At 40.1% G+C, this 26,858-nt stretch overlaps 3 protein-coding genes across 6 annotated transcripts in view; 1 reads left to right on the plus strand and 2 right to left on the minus strand.

The window, feature by feature from the left end:
• pik3c2g (phosphatidylinositol-4-phosphate 3-kinase catalytic subunit type 2 gamma) overlaps positions 1-9,684 on the minus strand; it is a 16,297-nt gene extending 6,613 nt beyond the window's left edge. For both annotated transcript variants that reach the window (XR_908881.3, XM_011475965.4), the window contains exons 1-20: positions 9,565-9,684; positions 8,798-9,217; positions 8,644-8,723; positions 8,052-8,209; positions 7,333-7,447; positions 7,084-7,195; positions 6,690-6,760; positions 6,490-6,553; positions 6,297-6,422; positions 5,021-5,051; positions 4,158-4,338; positions 3,929-4,051; positions 3,629-3,757; positions 3,417-3,531; positions 3,209-3,342; positions 2,944-3,132; positions 2,212-2,305; positions 1,331-1,425; positions 765-945; positions 586-693 (exon numbers count right to left, since the gene is read on the minus strand). Coding sequence is in view for 1 of the 2 variants with exons in the window: in XM_011475965.4 (XP_011474267.1) it covers positions 586-693; positions 765-945; positions 1,331-1,425; positions 2,212-2,305; positions 2,944-3,132; positions 3,209-3,342; positions 3,417-3,531; positions 3,629-3,757; positions 3,929-4,051; positions 4,158-4,338; positions 5,021-5,051; positions 6,297-6,422; positions 6,490-6,553; positions 6,690-6,760; positions 7,084-7,195; positions 7,333-7,447; positions 8,052-8,209; positions 8,644-8,723; positions 8,798-9,148 (2,457 nt within the window). In the remaining variant the exon portion in view is untranslated. The remainder of the gene's footprint in view (positions 1-585; positions 694-764; positions 946-1,330; positions 1,426-2,211; positions 2,306-2,943; positions 3,133-3,208; positions 3,343-3,416; positions 3,532-3,628; positions 3,758-3,928; positions 4,052-4,157; positions 4,339-5,020; positions 5,052-6,296; positions 6,423-6,489; positions 6,554-6,689; positions 6,761-7,083; positions 7,196-7,332; positions 7,448-8,051; positions 8,210-8,643; positions 8,724-8,797; positions 9,218-9,564) is intronic.
• A 180-nt stretch (positions 9,685-9,864) lies between these two features.
• Positions 9,865-16,975, plus strand: bncr (bouncer). 2 transcript variants are annotated; one of them, XM_011475968.3, is made up of 6 exons: positions 9,865-9,996; positions 10,155-10,332; positions 10,409-10,434; positions 12,447-12,555; positions 14,531-15,008; positions 16,482-16,975. In XM_011475968.3, exons 5-6 carry the CDS (start codon positions 14,989-14,991, stop codon positions 16,855-16,857), a joined length of 396 nt encoding a protein of 131 aa, XP_011474270.2. In that variant the 5' UTR covers positions 9,865-9,996; positions 10,155-10,332; positions 10,409-10,434; positions 12,447-12,555; positions 14,531-14,988; the 3' UTR covers positions 16,858-16,975. The 2 variants fall into 2 exon arrangements, with proteins under 2 accessions (XP_011474270.2, XP_078805460.1); XM_078949334.1 differs by lacking the exon at positions 16,482-16,975 and having other exon boundaries at positions 14,531-14,907.
• A 2,358-nt stretch (positions 16,976-19,333) lies between these two features.
• Positions 19,334-26,858, minus strand: part of reln (reelin) — a 94,218-nt gene continuing 86,693 nt past the window's right edge. Inside the window, exons 59-65 of one of the 2 annotated variants that reach the window (XM_078949336.1) lie at positions 26,683-26,844; positions 26,434-26,591; positions 25,550-25,769; positions 25,202-25,399; positions 24,698-24,796; positions 22,203-22,335; positions 19,803-20,649 (exon numbers count right to left, since the gene is read on the minus strand). In XM_078949336.1, coding sequence (XP_078805462.1) covers positions 22,209-22,335; positions 24,698-24,796; positions 25,202-25,399; positions 25,550-25,769; positions 26,434-26,591; positions 26,683-26,844 — 964 coding nt within the window. In that variant the 3' untranslated portion in view covers positions 19,803-20,649; positions 22,203-22,208. Of the gene's footprint in view, positions 20,650-22,202; positions 22,336-24,697; positions 24,797-25,201; positions 25,400-25,549; positions 25,770-26,433; positions 26,592-26,682; positions 26,845-26,858 lie in introns of both variants that reach the window. The other variant, XM_078949337.1, reaches the window with a different exon arrangement.

Here is a 26,858-nt window from a genome sequence, read left to right on the forward strand (position 1 = left end):
GTGGTGACTCTTGATGTCATGATTCCCCGTCAGTCTTGAATAGTTTTTGTCTTTTCCTTCTTGTCAGTTTTCTGTAAATATTCTTGGGGACAGCACTCTATGAACAATCCACTTGTTCAGCAACAATCTTTTATAAGACATGTTGAAACCCAGACCAAGAGATCATTGAACGATTCAGGAAACCTTTGCAGCTTTTATAAGTGAATTATTTGATTGGGCATGGAAACCATGCGACTCCAACATCCCCCAGAATTCAAATTTAAGAAAAACCTAATTTAGTTTTTCATTTTATTACCCAAAAGCCAAAATCATAAAAATTACAAAATAAGCTAGGCCTATTTCAATATGTATGTGTACCTATATAAATTGTGAGCTTCAGTTTTTGAATTAACACAAGGCATTGAACATTTTCATGATATTATAGTTTTTTAAGTGCATTTTTAAAGGTCAAACAACATATTGTTTATATGTATCCATTATGACAGAGTTTTTCCTAAACACTGACAAAATGTGTCATGTACTGCTGCTCGTATCATTATGAGCTCTGTTTTTCTGGATACTATGTGCTGTGCAGATATTTCTTACATTCAGATTGACTCCTTTTACACAAACGGCAGGATCCAGTGGTAGACAACAGCTCATCCCTCCTTTGAAGAATTGGTCAATGTTCCCCTTTAACGAGTGCAAAACACCCTGGAGGCAAAGAAACTGTCTTAGCTATATGTTTTGACTCAATAAAGGCTAAACATTTTAATATTCCAGACCTTTCTTTGAGTCTTGTCAGCAGAGCGCACTGCTTCAGCCATGTGTACGAGCACCTTGACCAGCTGAGCTTCATTGTCCAGCTCCTTCTTCATTGCCTGACCACAGCAGCATCGCAGCGCGGCCTGGATCTTCTTGAACCAGCTTTGATAGTATGGGTCATGTTGAGCGTCTGCCAGGAGCCTGTCCACACATATAAACAGTTGATGTTTTAGTTAGGATTTCAAAATAATAATTTGAAAATCCCTAAATTTGTAGATTTTGTTGCACAAGATTATTTCTGCAGATCATCATGTTAAATGTTTCAGAAAGCATTATGTAGCTTTTGTGCAAATTAAAGCAGAAAAGGTTTATACTCCATATTCATGAAAAAAAACACTCAAATGTTCTACATTTTTTGAATAGTCATTTTCTAAAACAACCAAAACTAGCAAATGTTCGATATTTATAGAAACATTATAAGGTATAAGCATTTTTATAAATAGAAATGGCTTCAATTCTGTACATACTAAACACGTTTAGAGTAAACTAAATCTACTACACTGCTGTCGTTTTATGTGCGACTCACCAATAAAGCTGATGACTGATCCTGATGTTCTTCAGAGATCTATCCAAGAGCAACATCACCAAAGGTGAGTTCAACTTCCACTCATTCTTCAGAGCCTGTAGAACAGAGGGAAACTCAGCCTCTTGATGAACTGCAGTTCATGCCACATATTCTACGGATGTTATCAGAAAGTGCGGCACCTTAGAGCCCTGGGTTAAGAATCCCTGATCAGTCTAGACTAGGGGTGTCAAACTCATTTTCACCAAGGGCCACATCATCATAGTGGTTATCCCCAAAGGGCCAGATGTAACTTATACATGTAACTAAATGTAATGAATAATAAATGTACCTACTCCTTAATGTTGAATTACTCAATATTTATTAATTATAACTTTTTTAAGTGACAATTACAGTTGCATTGAAAACATATGTTTGATGTTACTCTAGCATAAATCCTTTTAAAATGTGTCCACTTATTAAAACCCACATAACTCCATTAATGAAGGATCAAATTGTCCAAGTGAATAAAGAAAAATAACATAAAACTGAGCTAGAAAGAACATGTATTATGGTGTAACATTTTACAAAAAAGGGCTGCACACAGCCTTGCATCCAACTGATAGTTTGACGAACAACAATTTGTCTGCATACACACATAATACCTGCAAACATTGAATAATTACAACAGTAGCTACACATAATTAATATGTCATCAACTACAAAAAAATGAATTTTAAGAAATTAAAAACTTTTATGCTCTCGCGGGCCACATAAAATTACATGGCGAGCGGGCGGGCCACATTTGATCCCCGGGTCTTGAGTTTGACACATGTGGTCTAGACCCAAGTCCAATTTGTCTTTGAGACCAAATGAAATGTTTTCCCTGTGTTTGGTTTTCTCACCTGAACCAGCTGTGGGAGAAACAGCTCCAGCTCTCCATCTGGTATTTGTTGAAAATAGTGCACTGCAGCCTTTCGGACGGTCTCATCAGGTATCCTGGAAAACCATTCGGAGTAAACAAACCTCTGCTTTTGAGTCCAGCTGCGGTTATAAAACTTATGGAACAGCAAAATGTGTCATTTTAAGCTTCATTTCTTTGAGAAGCAAAGCTTTTATTCACTTAAACTGACGTTTTTGGACTTGTTTCAGTTTGTGAAATAATATAAAGTTCACACCTACGATCAAATAAACCTTTTTTGACAGGTTTTCATAAAAGTTAGAGTCCTATCAGTTGTCACACACCTGGGAGGACACTCTAAGACAAGATGTGTTTTGATAGGCATCCTGACAAACCTTCACATTTTAACCATCAAGCACGGTGGTGGAGGGTCAATCATTCGTGCTTATATTGGAATCACAGGATCAGTTGCCGTCAGTGAATAAATCAGAAGCTACACTGATTTCAAAGCCAAATGTGAAATCATTCCAACTATATTCCATATAAAAAAAGTCACATGATGCAACTTCCTGGTCCATTTTGCTAGACTTGTCTCAACACATAAAACAATGACATGCAATAAATCTAACTAAAGCTACCGTGGCATTTAGTCATAATAGATGAAAACAATGGCATGTATGTTATATAACATGACTTATTGATTTTAGGGATTTTGTCACACGACTTATTGACCCACCTGTCAGTGAGCAGGAAAAGAGCCTCTTCAGGAAGGTAGATGGGCCAGTTGTCAACCACCGTGTAGATTTCTGTCAAGTCTTTCGGCTGCCAGTGGGGCACACCGCCCAGCAGCAGGTGAAGGAAGGTGCTTCCTTTGTTACTCAAGTGGTGTTTGCTCCACAGGAAAGCCTTCTCGTTTTCTGTCAGACTGGTAGCGGAGAAAACACCTTGAGCTCTTTTCTCCAACACAACTCCAACCTTTGGAAAAGACTTCTTTTACTCACAAGCAGAGGCAATGCTTCTTTGATATCTGCAGCATTTTCTTTCGAACTTCGTTGCAAGGCTCAGAGAACTCGATCGACCCTGGCAGAGCCACGGGTCTCTGATAAACCCACTCGTACTGATCTGGAAATTCAAGCTTAAAGACAGAAGAAAAATAATTGAGTGTGAATTTGGGGTTTATGGGTCAACCAGTTGTGTGGCGCTACAGACCTGTAGTATGACCCCCTCAGCCTGTTTGTGGAGGTCGGACAGTGCAGGACTTGGAGAAAAAGGCAACTCAGGGGAAATGCACATACTTAGGAGAACAGTTCCTCTTATAAGAGTCCTAAAAGAATAGAAAAACATCTTAGGAACCAAAGAGAGACCTGAAAAAGCTTAGCAAATTATTCAGCAACTACCTTGATAAAACTGATGAAACAAACCTGTGACTGTACAGAGGTAGAACAACCCAGGCTAAAAGCTCCATGGTTTTTCCTTTCTTTGCTCCTTTTACGTGAAATCTCAGCATGCATTCATACGGAAGCTGATTTATGGGAACAGGAAAGACCATCCTGGAAATGACACATACCAGAATAGATCTTTTAAACTTACCTATTTAAAATCTCTTATGTTTTCATTATTTGTGCTTTATTTAATGTGACTATGACTGCATGATAAAAAAGTAAAAAACCAAAGCATTGTCTAGTGTATGTATACATTTTAGTTCACCCGGTTAATCTTACGTTCGGTTGCAGTTGATCTTGTTTCTGCATGACAAAGCAGTGCTGATATTTTCAGAGATGGCAGCGTCACAGATTGAAACTCCTCCATATAGCAAATCACAGGAAAGGGAAAAGCTGTCATAACTAAAATCCATGGGGGGAAAAATAAAAACACGTAGCACACACTTGTTAGTTCGTGTGCATGGATCAGTGCAGACAGGAGAATGCAAATATCTAAATGTACTCATACCTCAGCCAGGCGGGGAGCAGCTTATAGAGAGAAACAATGTTGAACTGCAGAATTTCTTGGTTGTTGTCCACGTCACAGGTTTGCGGGCTGCTGATTATTCGCTGAACCGTAAAGTTGGACTGGAAGTTGTCAAAATACAGCTGCAGCAGTTTCAGAAGGACCCCATGGAGCATGACCGTAACTGAAACACAAATGCAGTTTAGACAAACAAAGCATTTCCTCTTAGAGACTTGACACACGTGTGGATTCTACAAATGCATTGTGTAACAGGAAATATTTTAAACCAGGAGAACCCAAGAACATTTTTTTTTTGGTTTGTTCATTTTGGGTAGCCACAATTAACAGTGGCCAAAAATAAATAAAAAAAATGGGGGGGGGGGGTGGGGGGGGGTCTGATGGTTCCTCCAGAACAATATAACACTAACTGTAATAGTGATCAAAAAACTAAGTTTTTTTAAGAATGGCAGGTTGCTTTTTATGTCTTTTGCTCTTAGAAGTTAAAGCTGTTTAAATAAGATGAAAAATTAAATTAATGAAAAATAAGACGCAATTAAAAAAAATAATTGACCTAAAATTTGAAAAGAAGCAAATTAATTTTAACTTTAAAGATTCGGTTTTGTATTTGAATCGCTTCCATGCTATTTACCTCACACAACTTTGAACTTTCCTTGATGTAAACTGAGATACGGGACTTGATTTGGCAAAAACTGACCAAAGAGAGCAGACTTGGATTTATCTTAGACAGGGAGACTGCCTCCTTAAATTAAAAAAAGAAAAAACTGGAACAAAATTCTAACCAACCAAAATCTAGAATTTAAATGATGTAAACTTCATTATAAACAATGTTTTTTACTGCTACTCACCAGACTGACACTCAAACATCTCATCATTGTTCTGCAAAACAGAAACAGGTTTACTAATTCATTGCAATTTAAACACACAACAAGCATATTCTTTAAAAGAGATGATAGGCCACAACTGTCGGGTTCCTTGGGTCAAGCCGCTTCTGAGTCTGGGCTAATGGAGGAAAGGTCTCTACTGGGCCAGGAAGAAGAAGGGCTGGGCTTTTGGCCAGTGGTCCAAGGTCCTGTTTTCTTATGAAAGGAAAGTCTGTCTTTCATTTGGGAGTCAATGTCCAAGGGATTAGAGGGAGACTGGTGAAGAGCATAATCCATTTGCTTGAGGTCCAGAGTGAAATCTTTAGTGCCAGTCATGATTTTGGCTGCCATGTCCAGCGCCGGTGTTGGCTAACTGTTTTCTTCAATCCAAAGTCACTGCAGCTCTCTACCAGAATGTTCTGGAGGACTCAGATTCATTCTGCTGAGGATCTGGATGGACTGCAGATTTCACCTGGCTCCTGCCCATATACCTCCAGAAACACCAAAACCTGGTTTGATGCCCGTGTCATCACGGTGCTTGACTGGCCTTAAAATGAGGGGCACAAGACCATAAAGAACGAAGAGCTGGCATTGAGAAAACCTGGGCATCCAAAACTCCCACACAGTGCCACAAGCGGATTGAATCAATGCTGTGGCGTATTGAAGCAGTTATTAAGGCAAAGGGATTCCCAAACAAGTATTAAAGATGGACATATAATTTTAAAAATATTTTATATCAATGAATTTAATGTAATCTTAGCTCTGAGAAGTAAATGGTGATTTCTCCACAGTATTCTAATTTTATAAAATCCTGTTTTTGAGGGTTTTATGAGCTTTATGTTAAAAAAACAACAAGAAAACTTAAATCAATTCAATCAATACATACATAAATCAAGTTAAGATTGGGCTGTGAGTTTATATTCTATGAAAGTTTAATTTCTGAGTGAAATTATGAAAATGAAAACACTTTTCCATGATACCCATTTTGTTTGGGAAAGAGTCAGTATATAATTGTTTAGTTGCTCTCTTTTTTGATTTTGTATTTTCTTAAAATTTAAGCATTAAAAAATTCTGGTAAAATAGTGTCAGTTAAGAACTATTTTCTTCTTTTTTATGCCTTTTCAATCACTAATAGTACAACTGAGAGAAATGCGTTCAGATTTTGTTTTGCTTTTTTTCCACAGTTCTGTTTAATAAAAAATACACTTTTTTATGAATGCAAAACAGCAGAAAGCTAAAAAGGGAGGATGTGATGTCATACCATAGTTTTGAGGTTGGTTCGGTTGAGCCGGCCAATGGCTTCTTCCAGTTCTTGACTTGTGAGTCCAAACAGCAGATTCGTGATTGTACGAACTCTTGTCACAACATCATTGATTTTCTGCTGAGACTGCAGACGTGACCAGATGAGAATCGTTTGGGAAGGAAGTTTTTATTAGTTTGATTTGTCCACTAACCTGACTTTTCATGAGCTCTGCCACTTCTTTGCTATAGCTGTTGAGCACCTCCTGCATGTTGACCCTGCAAAACGCAGACTGATTAAACACATATGAACACATGGAAGTGAACCAGTGAGTTATGAGTTCTACCTATAACTCAATGCCAAGTAAACTGAGACTATTCAATAGGCAAGCATGAGGGTGAGTCATAATCCTACCTGGAGATGTTGTAGACAGTAACAGAGTTCAGGAATGGGTACAGGTGACATTCTGTGCTGTCATCTTCAGCCTTACAACACAAACAAAAATAAAAATAAAACGTAGGCTGCTAAATATATTAGCATCTCATGTATTTAATAATTTTACTCTCTAGGGTTTAGGATGAAAAAAGCTTTTCTTGTGCAGTTTTTCCATATGCAGTTAACTCTTTGCTAAATGCCAGCAGTTGCGTCAGTGAGTGTAAACAGAACAAAGTCGAGGACTCTGGGTGTTTTTACAACTACAATATCCCTCATGTTGACAACACCGCTTGTGACAACAGGGCTTCATGAGTGGAGATAAGGCCAACCCTGTTTGCTGTATGGTGACCTGGAGGAATTTGAACCCACTCACATTTCTGACCAGATGGCGTTTCAGCCTGCCGCCATGGATGAGCCGCAGGTGGATCACCTGTTTCAGCTTGTGGCACATCTGTACTTTCTCATGCACAGAGAGTAATTCAACACTGCGGAGGCAGAGGGAGACAGATTTGTGATGCAACTTCAGCTGCGTGTCTCTGACGGAAACAAGGATCACGACTGACAGTAAAATGGATCCAGAATTTCAAGATCTGCAGCAGTGACGAAAGAAAGACACACTCACTTTTTCAGATACTCCTCTGAGTCGCAAAACTTTAGAACATATTCCCCGGCTCTGCTGGGGTCAAGGTCAAGCAGCTCCAAAATTTCATCAATTAGCTGCTGTACTGGCTTGTTTGCTGAATAAAATAATAGAAATCAGAGTCAGGCAACTTTGTTTTAATTTATTACAACTGCTCACTTAAAAATAGAAACTCACAAAATAAAAGTATATTATACATACACTATACATATTTACATATATGAGAGTATATGTATATATATATATATACATATATATATATATATATACACACACATATAGTGTATTTAGTGACATTTTTTAAACACAAAAAAAGCAGAAGTTTTTTTTAAAAGCCATTTATGTTCATTATTGTTAATGCGTATTTTCCTAGTTGAATTGTGAATATTTAACTAGAATTAATACATTTTAAAATCAAAAGCCATTGAAAAGTAATTATTAAAATAATTTTTGATTAATTTTAAAATCAATGTAAAAATAAGTAAAAAAATATATAAAATGTAAATGTATAAAAAATGTATAAAAAATTAACCATTAATATTTAAGGTTTTATGAAGTCATTTAATTTTTTTTAGGAGGATGTGTGAGCAAACTAAAATAATGTGCTTATTCAAGACTGAATGGCATTTTTATTGTTTTGAAATTTAAAGGATAAGCAAAGTGCTTTCCATAGTCACTGATTATTTTGAAGTTTTTTTTACCCTCTGTGGGGAGGGGAAGCTGGTGGTTGTCCTCCTCGTTGGATACAGTGACCTCCACCTCCACCTTGTTGAGAAGGGAGGGGTGGATTTGTGCCAGTCGGCCCCACACCACACCAGAGTTCTGATCAAAGTTTGTGTGCTTGTACTGTGACTTCAGCCTGTAAGAATGACAAATTACCAGCCTGGCCAGAAAACAAGAATTCATTTACGAGAAACATGCCTGTCAAAAACTGGAACTGAGTTATTTTGAAAGATTACATCACATTGACTTAAACTTAATAGATGTAAACAATAAAAAAAAAAAGGTTCTGCAAAAACAGGCTCCCTCAGAAAAAAAAATCTAAATTTCTTAATTCATTGGCAGATTTCATTTACATGAAGTACGAAAAATGGTCTTAACAAAAATGATCTTATTTTAAGAAAAAATATTCCAGTCGATAAAAGACTTTTTCATTAAAATAAGATATTTTTGCTCTTGTATAACATTCTTGATATGATTGTTTTTCTTGCAAAATAAGAAAGTTATTCTTGAAATAAGAGAATTTTTACTTAAAGATTTTGTTTTTGCAATGTGTTTTGTTCTTTGCCTTACTGGGATGTTGTGCTGCAAAACACTGCCAGATCCTTAGTGCTGCCCTCTGGACAGTTATTTAAGATGATGGCCCATGGATCCTAAGATTAGGATTAGGGAATATTATAACCGCTTGAACAGTCTGCAGTGAGAAACTTCATGCACTGGTACTCACTTGACTCTCCACTTGTGTGTGGGAACGCATTAGTCTGTTTGCTGGTGTAGAGACGGTGTCCAAAGACATCCTCCTGTTGTGGATTTGTTGCGGTCTTGTCCTGGGGGGAATGGGAGGTGGCACAGGTTCTGCTCCCATGGGATCACTGAGAAATCGAGTCCTAACATTTTTGGGTGGACGTGGTGGAGGGCCATTTCCCTGATGTTCAGTATTCCAAATATATCCTTGAGGGTTAGCTTCATCTGGAGGCATCACGGCATAGCCAAAAGGCTGCTCTTGGTAACCTGCAGCAGGAAAATCTGTTGTGTTCTGTCTCTGCAGGACGCCATTGTGTCTCATGAAGGGATCCATGAGCTTTTAGTAAACCATCTGGTCTGAAGTCTCCACCGCTGTCTTTTCAAAAACACTTTATAGAAGGCACTTGACCATGGAATGAAAAGAAAGAAATGCAGTGATTCAGTTGCAGTGTTGGAGCATGTCAGTCGTTTACAATGGTCTAATAATTAACAAACTTTCAACTGCCACCAAAATGAAAGCAAAGTGCTTCTACCTCTGAAAAGGACGTGACAAGCAGCTTCATCTTTGTTATTATCTCAGCACTACAGCTAAAAATGCTTACTTTTTACACAACCTGTGCAAACTTAACAGAAATGTAGCAAACGTGTTTGGCCTCCAAAGCCTTTCACAGACAAGCATGTACTCCTGACAACAGATTAGTCTTAAATTCTGGCATCAATAGTTTCCAAAAATATTTGTTTAAAGCTTACCATCACAGCTCTGCTCCCCACACCACCATTCTGTATGAAGGGGAAACTTTCAATGAGCCCAGGCTGAACAAGTCAGACCTGTACAGCCCAGCTTCTGACAAACTTAACCTTCCCGCCCACAAAACCTCCCCTCTGCTGGAGAAAAGGGAACATTACACCTTGGGATTCATTTCAAGTTTTTACTTTTGTAAATCAAGCATAAAACAAGATATATCAACAACAAATTTGAACGAGTCCACCATAGATTATTATTTTGGTTTATCTTTTTACATCATATATATTAAACATCCCCAGGTTAACCATGACTAGGATTCTTTTAGTCCACTCCTTGTTCAGGAATGTCATGGAGCAGGTTAAGATGTGAGGCTGCTTTCCTGTAAGTATTTCTCATGTCACGATAAATCCCCCCGTTCCCTGCATCTAACATACCAGGTAAGTTTACATTTAATTTGTGGCTCATCCTCTTGAACTGTAGGCCTCAGCGTGCGTTTCATTTTCCAAAGCTATGAGCTATGCGAGGGGGAAGGAAGTTCTTGGGAAGCTCTCTGTGGAAGTGACAGCGACAGCTCTCCACTGAATGTGTCACACAGGCGTCAGCTGTGCATGGACCGGGGGCCTCCATGAAAGAGAGGACTGATCAGGATGGAGGTGAACAAGAACGACACAACTGCCTTCATGCCCTCTGGAGACCAAAAACCTGGATTTCCTGGATACTACACCCTCATTCCACTTGTCCTCTTAACCCTGATTGGATCAATCCTGGCAGCGGTAAGAGTCTTTTTCAGTTCCCTTAAGTTTAAACTTTCAGATTAGCTCAAATTTCTAATACTGTTATCTTTTTCAGGTTATTTATGTCAAAAAGAAATCAAGGTAATAATAATAATAATAATACATTTTATTTAAAAGCGCCTTTCAAAACACCCAAGGTCACTGTACAAAGTTAGAGGTAAAACACAATAAAATCACAAGTTAAAAACAATAAATAAATTGGATTCATTAATAAAATCAGCTGACAGAAAATGAGAAACTGTGTTCCGGAAATGCAAGCTTGAACAGAAAGGTTTTGAGTCTGGATTTGAAGATCAGAAAGGAGTCAGTGTTACGGAGGTCTGGGGGGAGAGAGTTCCAGAGTTGGGGAGCAGAGCGACTGAAGGCACGGCTCCCCATGGTAACCATACGGGCCGGAGGGACAGAGAGCTGAAGGGAGGAAGAAGATCGAAGAGAGCGAGAGGGAGTGTTAATATGGAGGAGATTAGAGAGATAGGAGGGAGCCAGGCTATGGAGGGCTTTGAAAGTGTAGAGAAGGAGCTTGAACTTAATCCTAAAGGCTACTGGAAGCCAGTGCAACTGCTGGAGAACGGGAGTGATGTGATGGAAGGAGGGGGTTCTGGTGATGATGCGGGCAGCTGAATTCTGGACCAATTGAAGCTTATTTAGAGTTTTGTTGGGAAGACCATAGAGAAGAGCATTACAATAGTCGAGACGAGAAGTGACCAGACTATGAACTAAAATGGAGGCAGAGTGGATGGTGAGGGAGGGGCGGAGACGATTAATATTACGTAAATGATAGTAGGCTGACCGAGTAATGCTATTGATGTGGGATTGAAATGATAATGTACTATCAAGGATGACACCCAGACTCTTTACTTGAGGGGAGGGGAAAACTGGAGAGGAATCGATGGAAAGGTTAAAATTAGGAATTTTGGAAAGGGTGGATTTGGAACCTACGAGGAGTAATTCAGTTTTATCACTGTTAAGTTTGAGGAAGTTTAGGGTGAACCAGGTTTTTATTTCAGACAGGCAGGAGGAGAGGGAGGCAGGTGGAATACAAGAGTTGGGTTTACTGGACAGATAGAGCTGAGTGTCATCCGCGAAACAATGAAAATCAATATTGAATTTACGAAATATATTGCCAAGGGGTAGCAGGTAGGTAATGAAGAGGAGGGGACCGAGGACAGAACCTTGAGGAACACCAGATGAAATGAGTGAGGGTTGGGATTTGAAAGAATTCAGTTGAATAAACTGAGTGCGGCTTGAAAAATAAGAATGAAACCAGCGGAGGGGGGTGGACTCGATACCGAGGGCTGAAAGTCTGTGGAGGAGGATGGAGTGAGATATGGTGTCAAATGCTGCGCTCAAGTCGAGGAGGATGAGGATGGTGAAGAGTCCAGAATCAGCTGCAAGGAGAAGGTCATTGGTGATTTTTAGTAGGGCAGTTTCTGTGCTATGAAGGGGACGGAAACCAGATTGAAAGGCTTCAAAAAGATCATTTTGGGTGAGATGATGGGAAAGTTGGGAGGCGACAATTTTTTCAAGAATTTTTGAAATGAAGGGGAGGTTAGAAATAGGACGAAGATTATGAAAGGAATTGGGGTCTGAGCCGGGTTTTTTTAGGATGGGTCTGACGGCAGCGATCTTGAGGAGTGAGGGGACAATACCTGATGTCAATGAGGAGTGAATAATGGCACAAATGAAAGGAAGAAGAGAAGGAAGGCAGGATTTAACCAGGGATGTTGGTAGGGGATCTAGCAAACATGTGGATGGTTTGGACTTATGGATGAGGCGGGAAATTTCACTGGGATCAGGGAGGAAAAAGGAAGTGAATATATGAGTTACAGAAAACGAGTCAGACGGGGTGGGAGGAGAGGTGGAGGAATGGAGATGCTGATGGATATCTATAATTTTCTGGTTAAAGAATAATTGAAGAGAATTACAGTGCTCATCTGAATAAAAATGAGGGGGAAAACTGTTACGGGGTTGAAAGACATTATCCATTAAAGAAAACAGCATTTTGGAAGGTAGGGTTGTACCTGTCACTATTTTGGCTAAAGCAGTTTTTAAATGTTCTTACACAAGTTTCATTTGATCCCTTTGCAATGCAGATTAGAGGAGCTGCGCCACAGGCTGATTCCTCTGTACAGCTACGACCCCGCAGAGGAGCAGGAAGAGTGGGGCGATGCTGGCAGGGAGGATGAGGATGCTGAGCTGACAGTAAGCAAAGCTTCACTGACTGTGTTTAAAGATCACACCAGCTGAGAGGAACTGTGCTTAAAGCCCTGAGATAAACAAAAGGGAACATTTTCACCTTTGACCTTCCAGCCAAACAAAATTGTGGCCTCTGAGGGATCCGTAGACCATGAATCTGTTGTGTTCTGATGATAAAACTTGAATAGTTTCTTTAAATAAAAACCTATTTTTATACATGGAAACTCTATCAAATGCAATTCAATGTGGTCTATATTCGTCAATCTAGTGAGCATTGATGCACACCGGCTTTTTGCAGAGACTTCTGGGAAATTTCTAGGGCACTGGATTTTAGAATTGTAGATTCTAAGATCTACAGCCCCACAAAATGGTGAACACACTATAGTGCACTAAGAGAGGGAAGGAATTCTGACATAATGGTGGTTTGTGTCATTGATGTTAATTGACAGGGGGACCTTTTAAAGTTAAAATGTTTTTTTTTTATTTAGTACAAATCAAAACTTTTTATTTCTTCAACTTATATTGTACACAAAGTTTTGCATTTGTGATGAAGCAATGTTAAATTAGTAAAAAAGAAAAGAAATACCGGTACTCAAATTTTTCCAGACATAGTAGTGCAATAAAGTTGATAGTATCTGTAGTTGTTAAGTCCAAAGATGTTAAGATCTGTTGAAGCTCAGAATCTCATGATATATGTGGGGTGGGGCAGCTGCTGAAAATGTCATCAAAAAGACTCCTGGAATCACAACATTTGCTGTGAGCAGAGTAAGTGAAATCAAGACGTGTTTTGAGCTCTGGGAGAAATGGGTGCAGCTCCTTCATGTTCAACCCAGGGCCAGAGGTGACAGTGGATGAGCGTCTTGTTTCTTTCCGAGGAAAATGCCCCTTTCGGCAATACATGCCCAGTAAGCAGTATGGCATAAAAATATGGGCAGCCTGTGATTCAAAAACCAGCTATGCCTGGAGTCTACAGGTTTACACAGGGAAAGCTGCAAGTGGTATCCCTGACTCTTCCTTCCTGACTCTAAAAGGAAGAAGGAAGTAAGGACAGAAAGACAAATACACCATGCTTCACCTGCAAGGAACACTCTAAATGTGTTACATTTTGCCACGCATGCATCTGAATACACACGAGTTCTTGCACATATGAAGTAGTAATTGGTTTTAGTTGATTTTCATGTTTTGTTGATTGCGTGACCTTGCAATTTCATATTTTGTGCTAGATTTTGTGTTTATGTAAAAGTTCTATTGTTTAAAAAAATATACTTTTGCCTCCTTCTAAGTATAAATATATATCGGTTGAAATTGACCCGTAACACCATATACGTTACTAAAGTTAAAAACATAAAAATGTAAAAATAAGCAAACCAAATTTATTTTGGGGATGAGTCTATCACCCCTCAGTTACAATCAGGTAACACAAAAATACTTTTATTTAGTTATATTATTATCTTGAAGTTCCTTCTGCCATTTTTGCTTATTAAAAAAGAGGGACATATTGACAAAAAAAGAGCTGAGGCTCCCACCAAAGGCATTAAAACTAACAAGATAACTAAAAAAAATATTAGAGATAATTGCTTTTAGTGTATTTTACAGCTGATTTAGGACACGGGTCAAAACTGACCCGTTAATATTAGAGATGTACATGAAAAGCTAACACAGGAGGAAGGTTAACTGACTTCTTGGTTCTTTTGTTATGAGACACGGGTTATGTTTGACACATACCTGACATGTTACGACAGTCTACGTCAGAGTCGTCCTATTTCTAGATATGACAAAAGGCGAGGAAAGAAAACTGACTGACGGAAAGTACTTTGAAAGATGTGACAGAAAGGACTTGAAATCCGATTTCTCTAAGGCTTTTGCTTTTCTGTTAACAGAATTACACTTGAGAAAGTTTTGCAACGTGTGCTCAATATCAATTGTGCAATTTAGCCCCAAACTGTATGCCTAAGACATTTTTTTCTCCTTGTTTTTGCAGGAACCACTTTGCAAGTCCTCACAGCTCACATTCACCCCCGACAACAGAAAATGAGCTGGACATCAAGACAGAAAAGTCCATTCACAACATTCATTTACATAAAATTGCTTCATGTTCAATATAAGACACTAGAGGGCACTGAAAGTCCACTTTATTCCCCAGCTGTGTTTATCAGCTGTTTTGTGTTTAAATACAGGGTTGTGTCAGAAATGGCATCAGGTGTAAAAATTCTGCCAAACCACCTTAAAGGTGGAATGTGCTGATAGGTGAACAAGTGAACAAGTGAATGAAAATGCAACCTACATACAAAAAAAGGACCTCATAGCTTCAATCTTCTGCTAAGCTTTCCTTTTCCTAGCCTGAGTTTTCACTGCACACACCTGTTCCCAACTGCCAATCAGAGGCCTTTATAATGTGGACAGACCTTCTTGAGTTGAGCAACTTCCACTGGCAGGAAGATGGGATCACTGAGAACCAGGTGAATGACACACTGACTCTGATTGCAGACTCTTTACTGTATTTGTTATGTTTACATGTATTTGTGGGTTCACACTTGTATGAACAGCACAATTTTGGGCCAACCTCAATTGCTCCTCGCCTCCATCCTGTTGGTTTCTGGTCCCCTCAGTCCTGTCTCTACCCTGGAACACCTATTGTGTAACGTCTGCCCCCTGCATGAAAAATCTGAGTTGTGTCCAAACTTCACCACCGAGTGTCGGCCCGGCGAGCGCTGCACCAGCTCAAGAGGCTTCTACGGTGCCCTTCACGTCCTTTCCGCTCAGGGCTGCATCAGTGCCGACCTCTGTGGTTCCTATGAGATGGTCACTTACAGAGGAATCAAATATAAACTTCGTTATGCTTGCTGCTGCGGAAACACATGTAACGAGGCGCCTGAATCCAAAACCACACTGAAGGAGCTGCTGCAGATGATCCAAGCTAAAGCAAATGGCACTGAGGCTGCTGTGGAAAAGCCTTTGGCTGTGTGTGCAAACAACACACTGATAGAAACCAGTGCTCCTCCTGCTGTTAAGGCATAGATTAGTGTCTGTCTGCTAGAGGCCTGTTTACCTACAGAGTCCTCTGAGTCTCCCAAAAAAAGGACTTTCATTTGGTCAAATGTTTGCATGCTTTGGGATTTTCCTCTTGTGTTTGTAATGAGGGTGGGGGGGAGAAAAGGTGTGAAATATTTGTAGTTCAGAGAGAATAAGGTGGGTTTGTAAGCCTTCCTCCTGCTATAAAGTGGTTTTGTTAGTCTGCAGTAACTGATGGATACTGAATTAAAAGCACTGTTTAAACTCTTATGTGGTGTAGTTGGTCTGTGTGATTTAACTGCAGTTGTGTAGGAGTGGCCACTTCAGCTCTTCAGAACATTTGATTCTCTTATTATGAGACTTTATTCCCTGAGGGAGGTTCATACATTTTTAAAAACTTTAAATGACTAAATTGTATTTTAGTCCCCCCCCCCCCCCCCCCCCCCCCTATTCTTTCACACTGAACTCCCATTTATATATAACACACTTTAGGCAAACTACTGGCACCTGTGCACGATCACATGATAAAACTTACTACAATTTCTTTTTTTTTTTTTTTTCTCCAAGTCTAGGCTAGTTTAAAGTTTGACAAACTTTTTCCTTGGAAATTGAGCAGAAAAAAGTAGACCTCTTTCAGGGGAGAACAAGGGCCCCCCTTTTATGGTATAGCTAGAGATTCTTAATAAAAATTGTACAAAAGGTGACTAATTACAAATAAAACCAAAGAAGGGTAACGGGACCTTTTTATTTTTAAATGGTCTTTTAGAGCCAAAAAGTTTAATATTTCAATCTGACATCAAGAAGAAAAATCACAATAGACAATCTAAGGAAAAATCCTAGAACTGTTGCCAATCCTTTCTAAATCTTTAAGTACAAGCATCTGAGTAGGGATTGACTCTGCTGATCTCCTTTTCTTGCAGGCAGCTCTTCCATGCTGCTTTGCTGTGGCTTTGCCTTCCCCTTCCTCTGCTGCTCTGTGAAAACCTGCATTGCTACTACAGCCCCGTCCTGGAGAAGGAAATAACGTTTGAACTCGTCGTGACAGAATGCCCTCCGAATGAGATGTGCTTTAAGGGGTTGGGTCGCTACGGCAACTACACTGCCCTATCAGCCAGGGGCTGCATGTTGGAGAAAGACTGCAGTCAGGTTCACAGCCTACGTCTCCTGGGCACCGTCTACACCATGAGCTACAGCTGCTGTGACTGGCCGTACTGTAACCGGGCCGTCGCCCTGGAGCCGCTCACTGCTATGCTGGTGGCTGCTGCTGTGGTGGCCTGCAGCTTTTGTCTAACATGAATGGTAAATGCCCAGTTTGAACAGACTGAGGAAATTACCAGGATAGTAGAAGAGACACTTTAAAAATATTTTAATCAGTGTATTTTTATTTTAAATGTAAATAAATTATTTGAGACAATCTTGTTTCTGGATGATAAGTAGCTGCCACTTCATAAAGTGCTTTTCTTGTTTTTCTTTTTGTGCCGGTGAACCTTATTCTATTTAGTAGGACACGCTAAAATAATAATTGGAATGCATACTGTTTCTTGTCATCCATGGATCTGTTAGCATGTTCTTTCGATGAATGCTGCAGCAGGAGGTCATACTTTGAAAAGCCTCCCAAACCCAATTCAGCCAAGGCCTTGTCAGGTTGCTTTTCTGATAAACTTCTTTCAAGGACAATATACACTTTCCTTCTGCCCATTGTCCACAGTGGTCTTGTAGTTTATATTTAAAAGATATTTTTAAGTCTGAGTTTGAAAATATAAATCTCTATGCTGGTAAAGATAAAATCCTGATCTCCAAACTGCATACAGCACGATTTGATTGTGTCTTGTTTAGAAGAGCTGGTTTAAACACGTTTGTAAAACAAAACTAAATATTCAAATTAAAAGCGACTTTAATTCTGCTCTGCAGCCTGTACCTCTGATAGCTTGTGTATCAGTAAGGGTGTTGTGGGATTTTAACTTTTGTGACATCTGTTTCTGAAGATTTTCCTTTTAACCCTTGTGCTATCCTATGACCCCACCCATACATTGTGTTATTTCCTACCATGATAAAGGTGTAAAGATTTCATGTAATCCATGGACACCAGTGAAGATAACAAATCATTGAAGAAAAAAGGTTCAGCACACTGTTTTGTGGGTCTAGATGACCCAACTCCCAATGTTAAAGTGCCTAGGATAGCACAAGGGTTACACCAGAGGTCTGTGCCTGAGGTCCTGGAGCCACATATGACTCTTTTATCCCTTCATTCTCATTCTTTGGCTTTGAAGAAAAATACTGTGGCTTTTAATAGTTTGTTGGTTAGGTTTTGTCATTTATTTTAAGGTTTTTAAACAGAGGTAATATTACTTTTTTTTTAATCACTGCTGACATTTTATTACAGGGATCCCTCGCTATAACACGGTTTACTTTTCACGTTTTCCCTACTTCACGGATTTGCATCGTGCATTGTGTTCTGTATTCTGATTGGCTAAAAAGTCACTCCCCTTCTTCTCTACCTGTGCTTCAATAACGTTGCAGTTTAATATGTACATGTACGTAAATCAGCTTGACAAATTTACATTACGTACGTGCAAATCATCTTGCAGTTTCTCTAAAACCCATAGAAAAAAGAGCAACAACAGCTGCCAATCACTATGTTCTTCTCCCGAACAAACACAGCTGCACCGCGGGCTTCAAAAGAAGAAAACGCCGCAGAGCGGAGTCAGGATGCAGCGGCTCAGTCTGAAGAGCAGTGAAATAAACCTGAGTCACTATTTGTCCGACTGTACTTTGTATTTTTTTAATCATCATTTGAAATTTTCTCCCGTTTAATCCAATTACTCGGGTCGCGGTGGGCGGGGCTAATCTCCGCAATTTGAAGCCTTCTGTTCACATTGATGATTTAAATTATTATTTGTCAGTACAGTACAGAAGTTATCTGTTGAAAAAACGTTTCTAAGGTACTTTTATTGGTGAAACAAATGTTTGAGCCTGTAAAATGGTTTGTTCTTTCTTTTCAATCTATAATAGAGGATTTAATTGTATATTAATTGTAAAAAGAAAAAAAAATAGAGGTTTTTACTTCACGGATTTTGCCTATCACGGGTTCTTTTTGGAACGTAACCCCCGCGAAAAACAAGGGTTTACTGTACACTAAATCTAGAGCTTTACCATTTCTACAAAATGCACGTCAAATAACTAAACAAATAATGGTAAAAGGTTTCATCAATTGTTAGAGCGGTTCATAATTAGAATAATTCTAAACTCATGTTCTTACCTTTTGTTTAGACGGGTTCTTAAAGTTTGTAAAATGTAATTGCAAATCCACTGAAGCAGAATCTTATTTGATACAGGATGCAATGTTTTTAAAAACAGAGCGCTGAACCTTTTTTCTTCAATGATTTGTGATCTTCACTGGTGTCCATGGATTACATGAAATCTTTCCACCTTTATCCACCTTTGTCATGGTAGGGAGAACACATCAATGTAAGGGTGGGGTCATCTAAGATAGCACAAGGGTTAAAAGTGACGCCACCAAATCTGAGTCACAGTCTGACCTGGTTTAACCCTTAACACGCAATCAATGGCTTTGCGTTTTGTACATAGAGCCTGAAAACTGCCTTAAAAATGTGTGTGGTGATGCAGGATCATGCAAGTTCTGGATGCGGAAGCCTAAAACACACATTTATGCGCGACTAAATAGTCTTTTCATTGGAAGTGGTGTCTTGCAGAGGGTCGTGTCAACGTAGCTTCAGAAGAAGTAAAAGAGGAGGTGACACATGGTGCACAGTTTGAGGTTTGGACAGTTCTTTATTTCCCTTGAATAAGGCTGCTGGGTCTCCCCATAGTGGATATACGTGTATATATATTTACAGGAGATTGCTATACTGGAGTTACATTGAGGGCAGAGGGTCCATATTACACAGACTTCAAAAAACAACACTAATAGAGCCTCACCTCCAGGTTTCAGAAATCAGCAGAGAGGATGGAGGGAAAGGGAAACAGCACAGGAGAGGGGGAGAGTGAAAGAAGAGGGGAGATGATGCAGTCCAAGAGCCCGACTTAACTGTCTAATAACTTAACACTAAAAAAAAAGAACAAAAAAAAAACATACAGATTTCACGCACAGTGCATCTTAAATAGGTTACGTGAAGAACCATTTACCATAAATATCTGTATTTTCAGGAACCACATTTATAAAAAAATGATTAAAAAAAAACGTTAACCAGTCCTTTTTTTTTCTTTAGATATATTTTCCCTTTTTCTGTCCCCGTGCAAATCTTTCCTTTGTCCCTCCTCCGTGTGTTGTTTGGGCCTCTTATGTCCTGCCCACACCTCATCCAACAAAAGAGGGAAAGGAAACCGAACCCCCTGCCTCCCCCCTTAAAAGCATAAAAATTAGTAGAAAAATGAACAAACAAACAAACAAAACACCACAGTCAACTCATCACAAAATGAACCCACAGACACACAGAACACTAAGAACACAGTACTTTTTTTTTTCTTTTTTCTTTTATCTTCATCACTGTTATTCCTCTTAATAGCCAGTATCATCACTGTGTGTCTCTCTCCTGGCGTACTGGTTTGGCGGTGTTGGAACAGTCCTCCTCCTCCCCTCCCAGTGGCTCAGTGAAACTGGGAGGTTTCTCCTCAATTGGCTGGTTAGTGCAGCAATGATGTGTTATCTCTTCAGTTTCACAGTGTGGCAGGAAAAAAGATGGGAAAAGGTGGAATCAGAGGAACGACAACAACGATTACAAAATAAACCCCCAAAAAGCCCTGACCATCCTTTGGGACAATATGGCCTCTTTTCTCCTTTAGTTTCATTCCCACTGATCTGTGTGGTTGGGAAGGCGTGGTTTGGCTGGAGCGCAAAAGTGATGGGCGGAGATGGGTGACGGGGCATCTGAGGCTGATTGGAATTTCACCAATGGACGGGTCTCAACAGGGTGACGAGGATGTACGAGGCATGTTGATGTGTGACTGGCGGATCCCCCGCTCGTTCACGCGCGCCGCTGCTGCTGCAGTGCCCGCCTCTTGCGACTGTAGTAGTTACGCATGCCGGTCTGTCTGGCAAAGTTCATCATGTAGTTTTGCTTACGTGTGCTGCAGGTGTGCAAAGACAGTAAAAGGGGAGGGGGAAGAGAACATGTGCAATTAGAGTGGCAAGGTAAAGAGCACTGAAGGTTCGCACACGCTCCAGACATGCACACAGGCTGACCAATGAAATGGAGCTCTGTCACACCTAAGTTCATGCTGGAGTTTAAATGAAACCTCAAACACTCAACAGCTTCACAAATCTCTATAATAAACGACTGGATCTATTGGACACACTTTGGTTTGTTTGCATTCTGCACAAACTGGCAGCTATGTCAAACACGGTGAGCTTCACGGATACAACAAACTACACACAGTACAAAACAAAAAAACAAACAAACACAATGGTACACTAAACTGACTGAGTGTTTGAGGACAGAGATAACACACACAGACACACAAAAGGCCACAAAAGTGCAGGTTCCTGAGCAGGAAAGTTTTTTTTGTTTTGTTTTTTACTAAGTGACAGAGAAAAGCTGCAGAAGATCGCTTGCTTAGCCTGCTTATAGCCTTTTCCATCCAGCAGGGCGGTGCCAGTGAGCCAGGAGCGCAGCCAGGGCAGGCAGGGGTCTCTGTGAAATGAGGGGAGGGGGGCAAAAAGGGCTCGGGGAAGGCAGGAAATGGCTGCGTATGTGTGTGTTGATGCTAGGGATGTGGCAGTGCATGGTTTAAAAAAAATGAGTGTGCTCATAGGTTTATGACATTTGAGATGAAGAAGAGGCTCCTGGACCAGAGACATGCTGTCCTCAGAGAAAGACTAACACACAGCCATGAGTAGAGAAAGGATGAAGAGATGCTGCGGCAGTTGCCCTTAGAACCATGCGCAGGCAGAGGAGGTAAAAAAAAAAAGGTCAAATGGGAGTTTGTTTGAAAAGAATGACATGAGATGCCCTGAATATCAACTGAAGCTGACATTCAAGTAAAAAAACAGCCATTCATTTCTGAGGCTCGAGTGACAAATTGCTGGATGGAGATTCTCAAGTAGAATCGAAGGATAGAACAGCTGTGAAAAGCAGCAAAACCCCCACAGCGGGCGGCAGCTGACGCAGTATTCAGAACAACACAAACAAATACAGATATAGTGATGAGTTACATCACACTTGTACACAAACACATAAGCACCGACATTTGTGCTTGGAAAATATCCACGGAAAAAGTACATTTTCATGTGCAAACCACCAAATAAACGTTGATACTAAGGATTTTATCTGTATGTTTAACCATTTCAGAACATTTACAAACACTTGCACTCCCTGTTCTTAGTTTTATGACTGTATTTTTATTGTTTTTAATGAATTATTTTGCGCGTTAAGGTCTGTACTTTGATGCAGTAACCCTCCACCTGAACACTGTAAACCGCTGATCTGCCCTTTGACCTGCCCGGGGTGCAAATTTAAGTGAAAAAAATGGAGATGATGGATGGTTGTGAAAATAGACGGCTGTGTGCGCAAAAAAAAAAAAAAAAATCAAAAGAAGGCCGTTTGCGGTGTCACAGGTTAAGGAGGGGGTGGTGGGGTATGTAAGAGGGTGGGGCCGCATTCAGGAAGAGGCGGAGGACTTACCTGACGCTACAGCCATGCCAGAGGGAGCAGAATACAGAAGAGAGCAGAAGTTAGAGCGCGAGAGGAGGGAGGCGGGAGGAGGAGGAGGGGACTGCTGTCTCGGAGAAAGGTCTGGGGAGGCAGGAGCCCCAGCCTGGGGAAGCAGGGCGGGAATAAAGGAGAGAAGTCATAGAAGAAATGAAAGTTGGAAGGAGGAAAGGAGGAAGAACAAAATAATAGAGTAAGAAAGTTGGAGAATAGAGAGTAAAAACATGTAATAATGATAAAATGGGATAAACAGCAGCTATCCATCCGTTGTGTGCCAGAGGGGCACAGTTAGGAGGTCAGGAGGGATTTAGGAGGAAAGTTAAAAGGCCAAGGAGGAGTAGGAGGATGGAGAACGTTACAAAAGGATGAGGCACAAGCAGAGGGGTGAGCATAACCACGTTAGTAACATTAAGCAGCCGGGAGCAAAAGAAACGATCGAGGAGGGACAGTGAGAGGACAATGTGCGGAGGAGCGGTGAACAGAGACATAAACAACAGAGTAAGTGTGAGGGTTACATCACGCTTCAGCAGACACTGTTGAAAACTGAGCAAATGCAAGGGAGGGTGTGCGACAGGTCACGGCTATGTTGGCCAGGGACAGCTCAGGTTAGGCGCAAGGAAGGTTGAGTTTCTGTTTGACTTGCCATAAGCTTAACTAAAGACACTATTTTATCTAGAAAGTCAAATGATTTTATCATTGCTCAGAAACTCAGGTCACCTTGTGAAAAATCAGTCTGAAGTCCTTTGGTATGTTTCCCCATTTCAACCTAATCCTAGTCTTGTTGTGCACAAATACGAAGAACACATTATATTGTTTGACATGACACATAAACAACTTTTGTTCTTAATGGCACAAAGAAAAATAAAAATCAATATGTTAAATTTTACAATAGCCTGCCATGTAGAACAGCAGATTGGTTCCCATTTTATATTTATATCAGGTATTTTTGAACATGTATTTCATAATGTTTTGTAATTGGCATCATAGTTTTATTACATCAGAACTGAACCGCATCAGAGTCTGCAGAACTATGGCCTGCATCTGCAATCTAGCCTCAGCATGCTTTGCTTCATCATTCCAGAGCAGTGCGAACTGTTAGCCGAATGAACCATATATACAGTCAAATGTACTCGGGTATGGTACCGATTAGTATGAGGCGCTGAATGTAAAAGATCAGGAAGCAAAAATCTCTAACAGCTCTGTCAGATTTAGCTAACTTTTCTAATATTTGCTGCATTTTAATTACCTTTATGCCTAGATTTACCCCACACAAATGTGTAATATGTCATTTCAAAGCATACCGATGTAAATGATAATCATTGAAGTAAAAATGACTGTCAAATACAAGTATAAATGTATATTTTAAATCTAAATTAAATGTTACAAAGAAATGTTTAGAAAGTATGCTAATTTTAGCATACCCATCAAAGAAGTCATAAAAAATCACACTGTTATACAGTTAAATACACACATCTTTAAAATCACTGGTTGCCATTTATTTTAGCTCAGCCCAACATACAAATAACTGTATCATAGAGATCATTTTATTTATGCCCTCAAAATCCTTTAGTAGTCTTTACTGAAAGAACACCTTGGTGCAGTCTGTCCACCTGCCATTGCAGCCCTTTCAGTTTTATTGGCTTGAAGGGAATCAGTCTGATAGAAAGGTAATAAAATGCAGCAACTTTTAGGAAAGTTGACTCAATCTGACAAAACTCTGCTTATTTTTCTTTACACTGGGCACCTCAAAGATGATCTGGTGTGAGTAAGCTCTAAGCTAAAATATCATCACCCATCCGTTACTTGATGGTTTAAAGGGTCATAATATGGAATAAGTGAAAATTAAGAAGAAGAAAAAAACAAAATAACTCAAAAATAACCTACCAATATAGAAAAGATTCTTAGGAATAAAAAAAAAAATATTCTTCTTCTCGAAGCTTTTAAAATATGTTATTAAATTCTTCTTAAAGTGTTTAAAAAGACATGTTTGGTTACTTGATTCAAAGTCAACTGTTAATCTACTAGAAGCATAGGCTTTGTCAACCAGCAGGAGTTGATCTGCAGCAAAATAAAAATTGACAGTTTGTCCGCTGGGAGCTTAAGTCCCACTTTAGCCACACACTTCTATGTCTGGAAAAATGTAAACTCCTCATTTAACCCCTCCTATCTGATAGTGGTGTGTTCCAGACACACTAAGGAACCATTTTGAAGTATTAACCCCACAATTCAAGATGTTAATCCAGAGTGTTGTGCCAGTGGGCACTATAGGTCGCATGTTAGCATCTATTAAAGTCCCAGGATGGGCACTCTTGCACTTGGCCACTAAGTTGGTGCCATCGTGTTTGTGTGTACCCCTGTGGAAGGAACCATTGGGATTGAGGACAGGCAGAGGTAGAGACTTTGGTAGCTGAGGGCTCTGTTGTGGCCAGTCTGTGGAGCCGGGAACCGACTTGTACTTGGGTACTCACAGAACTACTTCCACATGGTCCAAGGCCCACTGGTCATGTCCTGCACCTTCATGCCGTGGCTGCCACCATCGCAGCATCACTCCTTTAACCCTGGCTTCACTGGGGAAATCATGGGAACATAATGAAAGCAATGATTTACTCATTTGGTTTTTCTGTAATGTGGCAACAGTTTTTACATCTTTTCGATTGATAACATGTTTTACAAGCCAATGATACAGTATTTTAAAATAAGAAACATGATATATTGATACTCTGTGGAACATATGAGAATTCGTGAAGTTGTGACTGTATTCAAATATATTACTAAGGACAATTTACCTTTGGTAAAGCCTCAAAAAACTATTTAGGAAGTAATATCACAGCTGGACTTCCAAGAAAATCCTATGATAACAGCATAAGAAGGGCTGGATAAGCCCTTAACATGATTCTGTCATAAGCTCTGTTGATAGCAGCATGAGAATGAAAAATGAACCATAGCCACACGTTGGTGTCTTCATTACTCACAGTGGAATGTTGTAGGAAACTCTCTGAGCCTTTATGAAGTCTTTGGGCTGGTGCTGGGCGATCACGTGCCAGCTGACTCCATTGTTGACCGTGTACTGGAGCAGGACAGCTCGATCCACAGTGTCAGCCTGATCCAAAGCTATGTTACAGCTGTCTGTTTGTGCCACGCTCCCAATCTGCAGCACAAACATGATTTTGCTGCAAGGAGACAGGAAAGCATTGGGAAAAAAGGAATTACCAAAAAACTGGACACATACAGTAAATGATAGCAACCTTAATTTTGTTATGGCACAAAAAAGACAAACAGAAACTTTGCAAGATCGGTTTATCTTCTGGTACTACCTGTACCTGGCTCTAGTGAGGTCTAGCGGTTTGGTAACTGCCTGCCTCATTTTACAGCCATTGAAGTAAAGTGAGTCTCCATGAGCGTGAGGGGACAGCTGCCCACAACCACTACCCACTCCCCCACCCTGGATCAGCTGCCAGCTCTCCTGAGACACGCTACTGGACTCAAAGTTATCCTTGATAGAGCTGGGTAGGTCAGTGCCGGAGAGGGAGCAGTCATCTCCTGTTGAGTGAAACAGCGAGATAAAAGGATGTGATCTTTTTTATGGAAAGAGGACATAATTATGGAAGCATTTTGTTTATATTCAATAAAAAAACAATGGGTGTTTTTCATTCTAACTTCTTAAATACAAAAACATTAGCTTAAAAATCATTTAAAAAAATAATATCCCCACGCTGTTGTCAGGTGTGACTCACAAACAAAAATTAAATAGTTCATACTGGAAAATATTCAATACTTCCTCAAAGTGTTGCTCTGTAAAGATTGTGGATAAAGTAGGGGGAACAAAACAGTTCTTAAAGAAATTAGCACAAAAAATTAGTTTGAAAAAGAAAAAGAAAAGAAAAAATATTAGAACTGAAAATACAGAAAATCTGAACGAAAAACACCCATTTTTTCATTTTACATTTTTTAATTGAATACAATAAACTTCTGTACATAATAATCAAAACACTCAAACTTAAAATATAGATGACTGGGTTATAGCAGGACAGCCTCATTCTTGTCCCAAAGATTTATCACTCTGCTCATGTTCAACAGAGATTTTCCTGCTGATTAGCTTGGTTAGCATGGTTGTGAACCGGTGTTCAGCATGCACAACAGATTACATGCAGAGTGGTAGCTCAACAGGACCAGAATTGGGCCCGTTGGTTAGTTTGTGGCCCACCATGATAGCCTTCATCGCATATGCAAACTAGTCCAGTGGTGCAATAGCCGTGGCCGCTGCACAGTCCTGGACAGGCCTCGCCGATGTAAACGTGGTCCACTCCCCAGCTCAGCCTCTCTCCTGTCCCCTCCTTTTGAATCCAGCGGAACTGAGTGGCTCTGGGTAAAGTCAACAACGTGAAAATAGGTGACAACCATTGCCCGACCAACTTGCTTGAGTTCACTTAGGTTCGATGTGGGGAGTCCTTACCCTGAGGAGACGTGGTCTGGAAGCTGGACAGTGACCCTGGTCCATGTTGAGCTGTTAATTGGACTAAAGATTGTGGATTCGTGGAACTGGAAGGGAGAGCAGCCCACATTGTTTATTGAAGATGGGAGGCATTCTGACTGCACCAGCTGCCACGAATCAGACCTGAGGGGAGAGGT

This window comes from Oryzias latipes, chromosome 6 (genome assembly GCF_053564925.1).
Source record: "Oryzias latipes strain Hd-rR chromosome 6, Olatipes_Hd-rR_3.1".
Lineage (NCBI taxonomy): Eukaryota > Metazoa > Chordata > Actinopteri > Beloniformes > Adrianichthyidae > Oryzias > Oryzias latipes.

Bases quoted from the DNA above. Each gene is read 5' to 3' on its own strand.
- bncr (XM_011475968.3), top strand. From the start codon at position 14,989: ATGGGATCACTGAGAACCAG. The intron at 15,009-16,481 runs GTGAATGACACA...CTTTTCTTGCAG, and splicing joins ATGGGATCACTGAGAACCAG to GCAGCTCTTCCATGCTGCTT.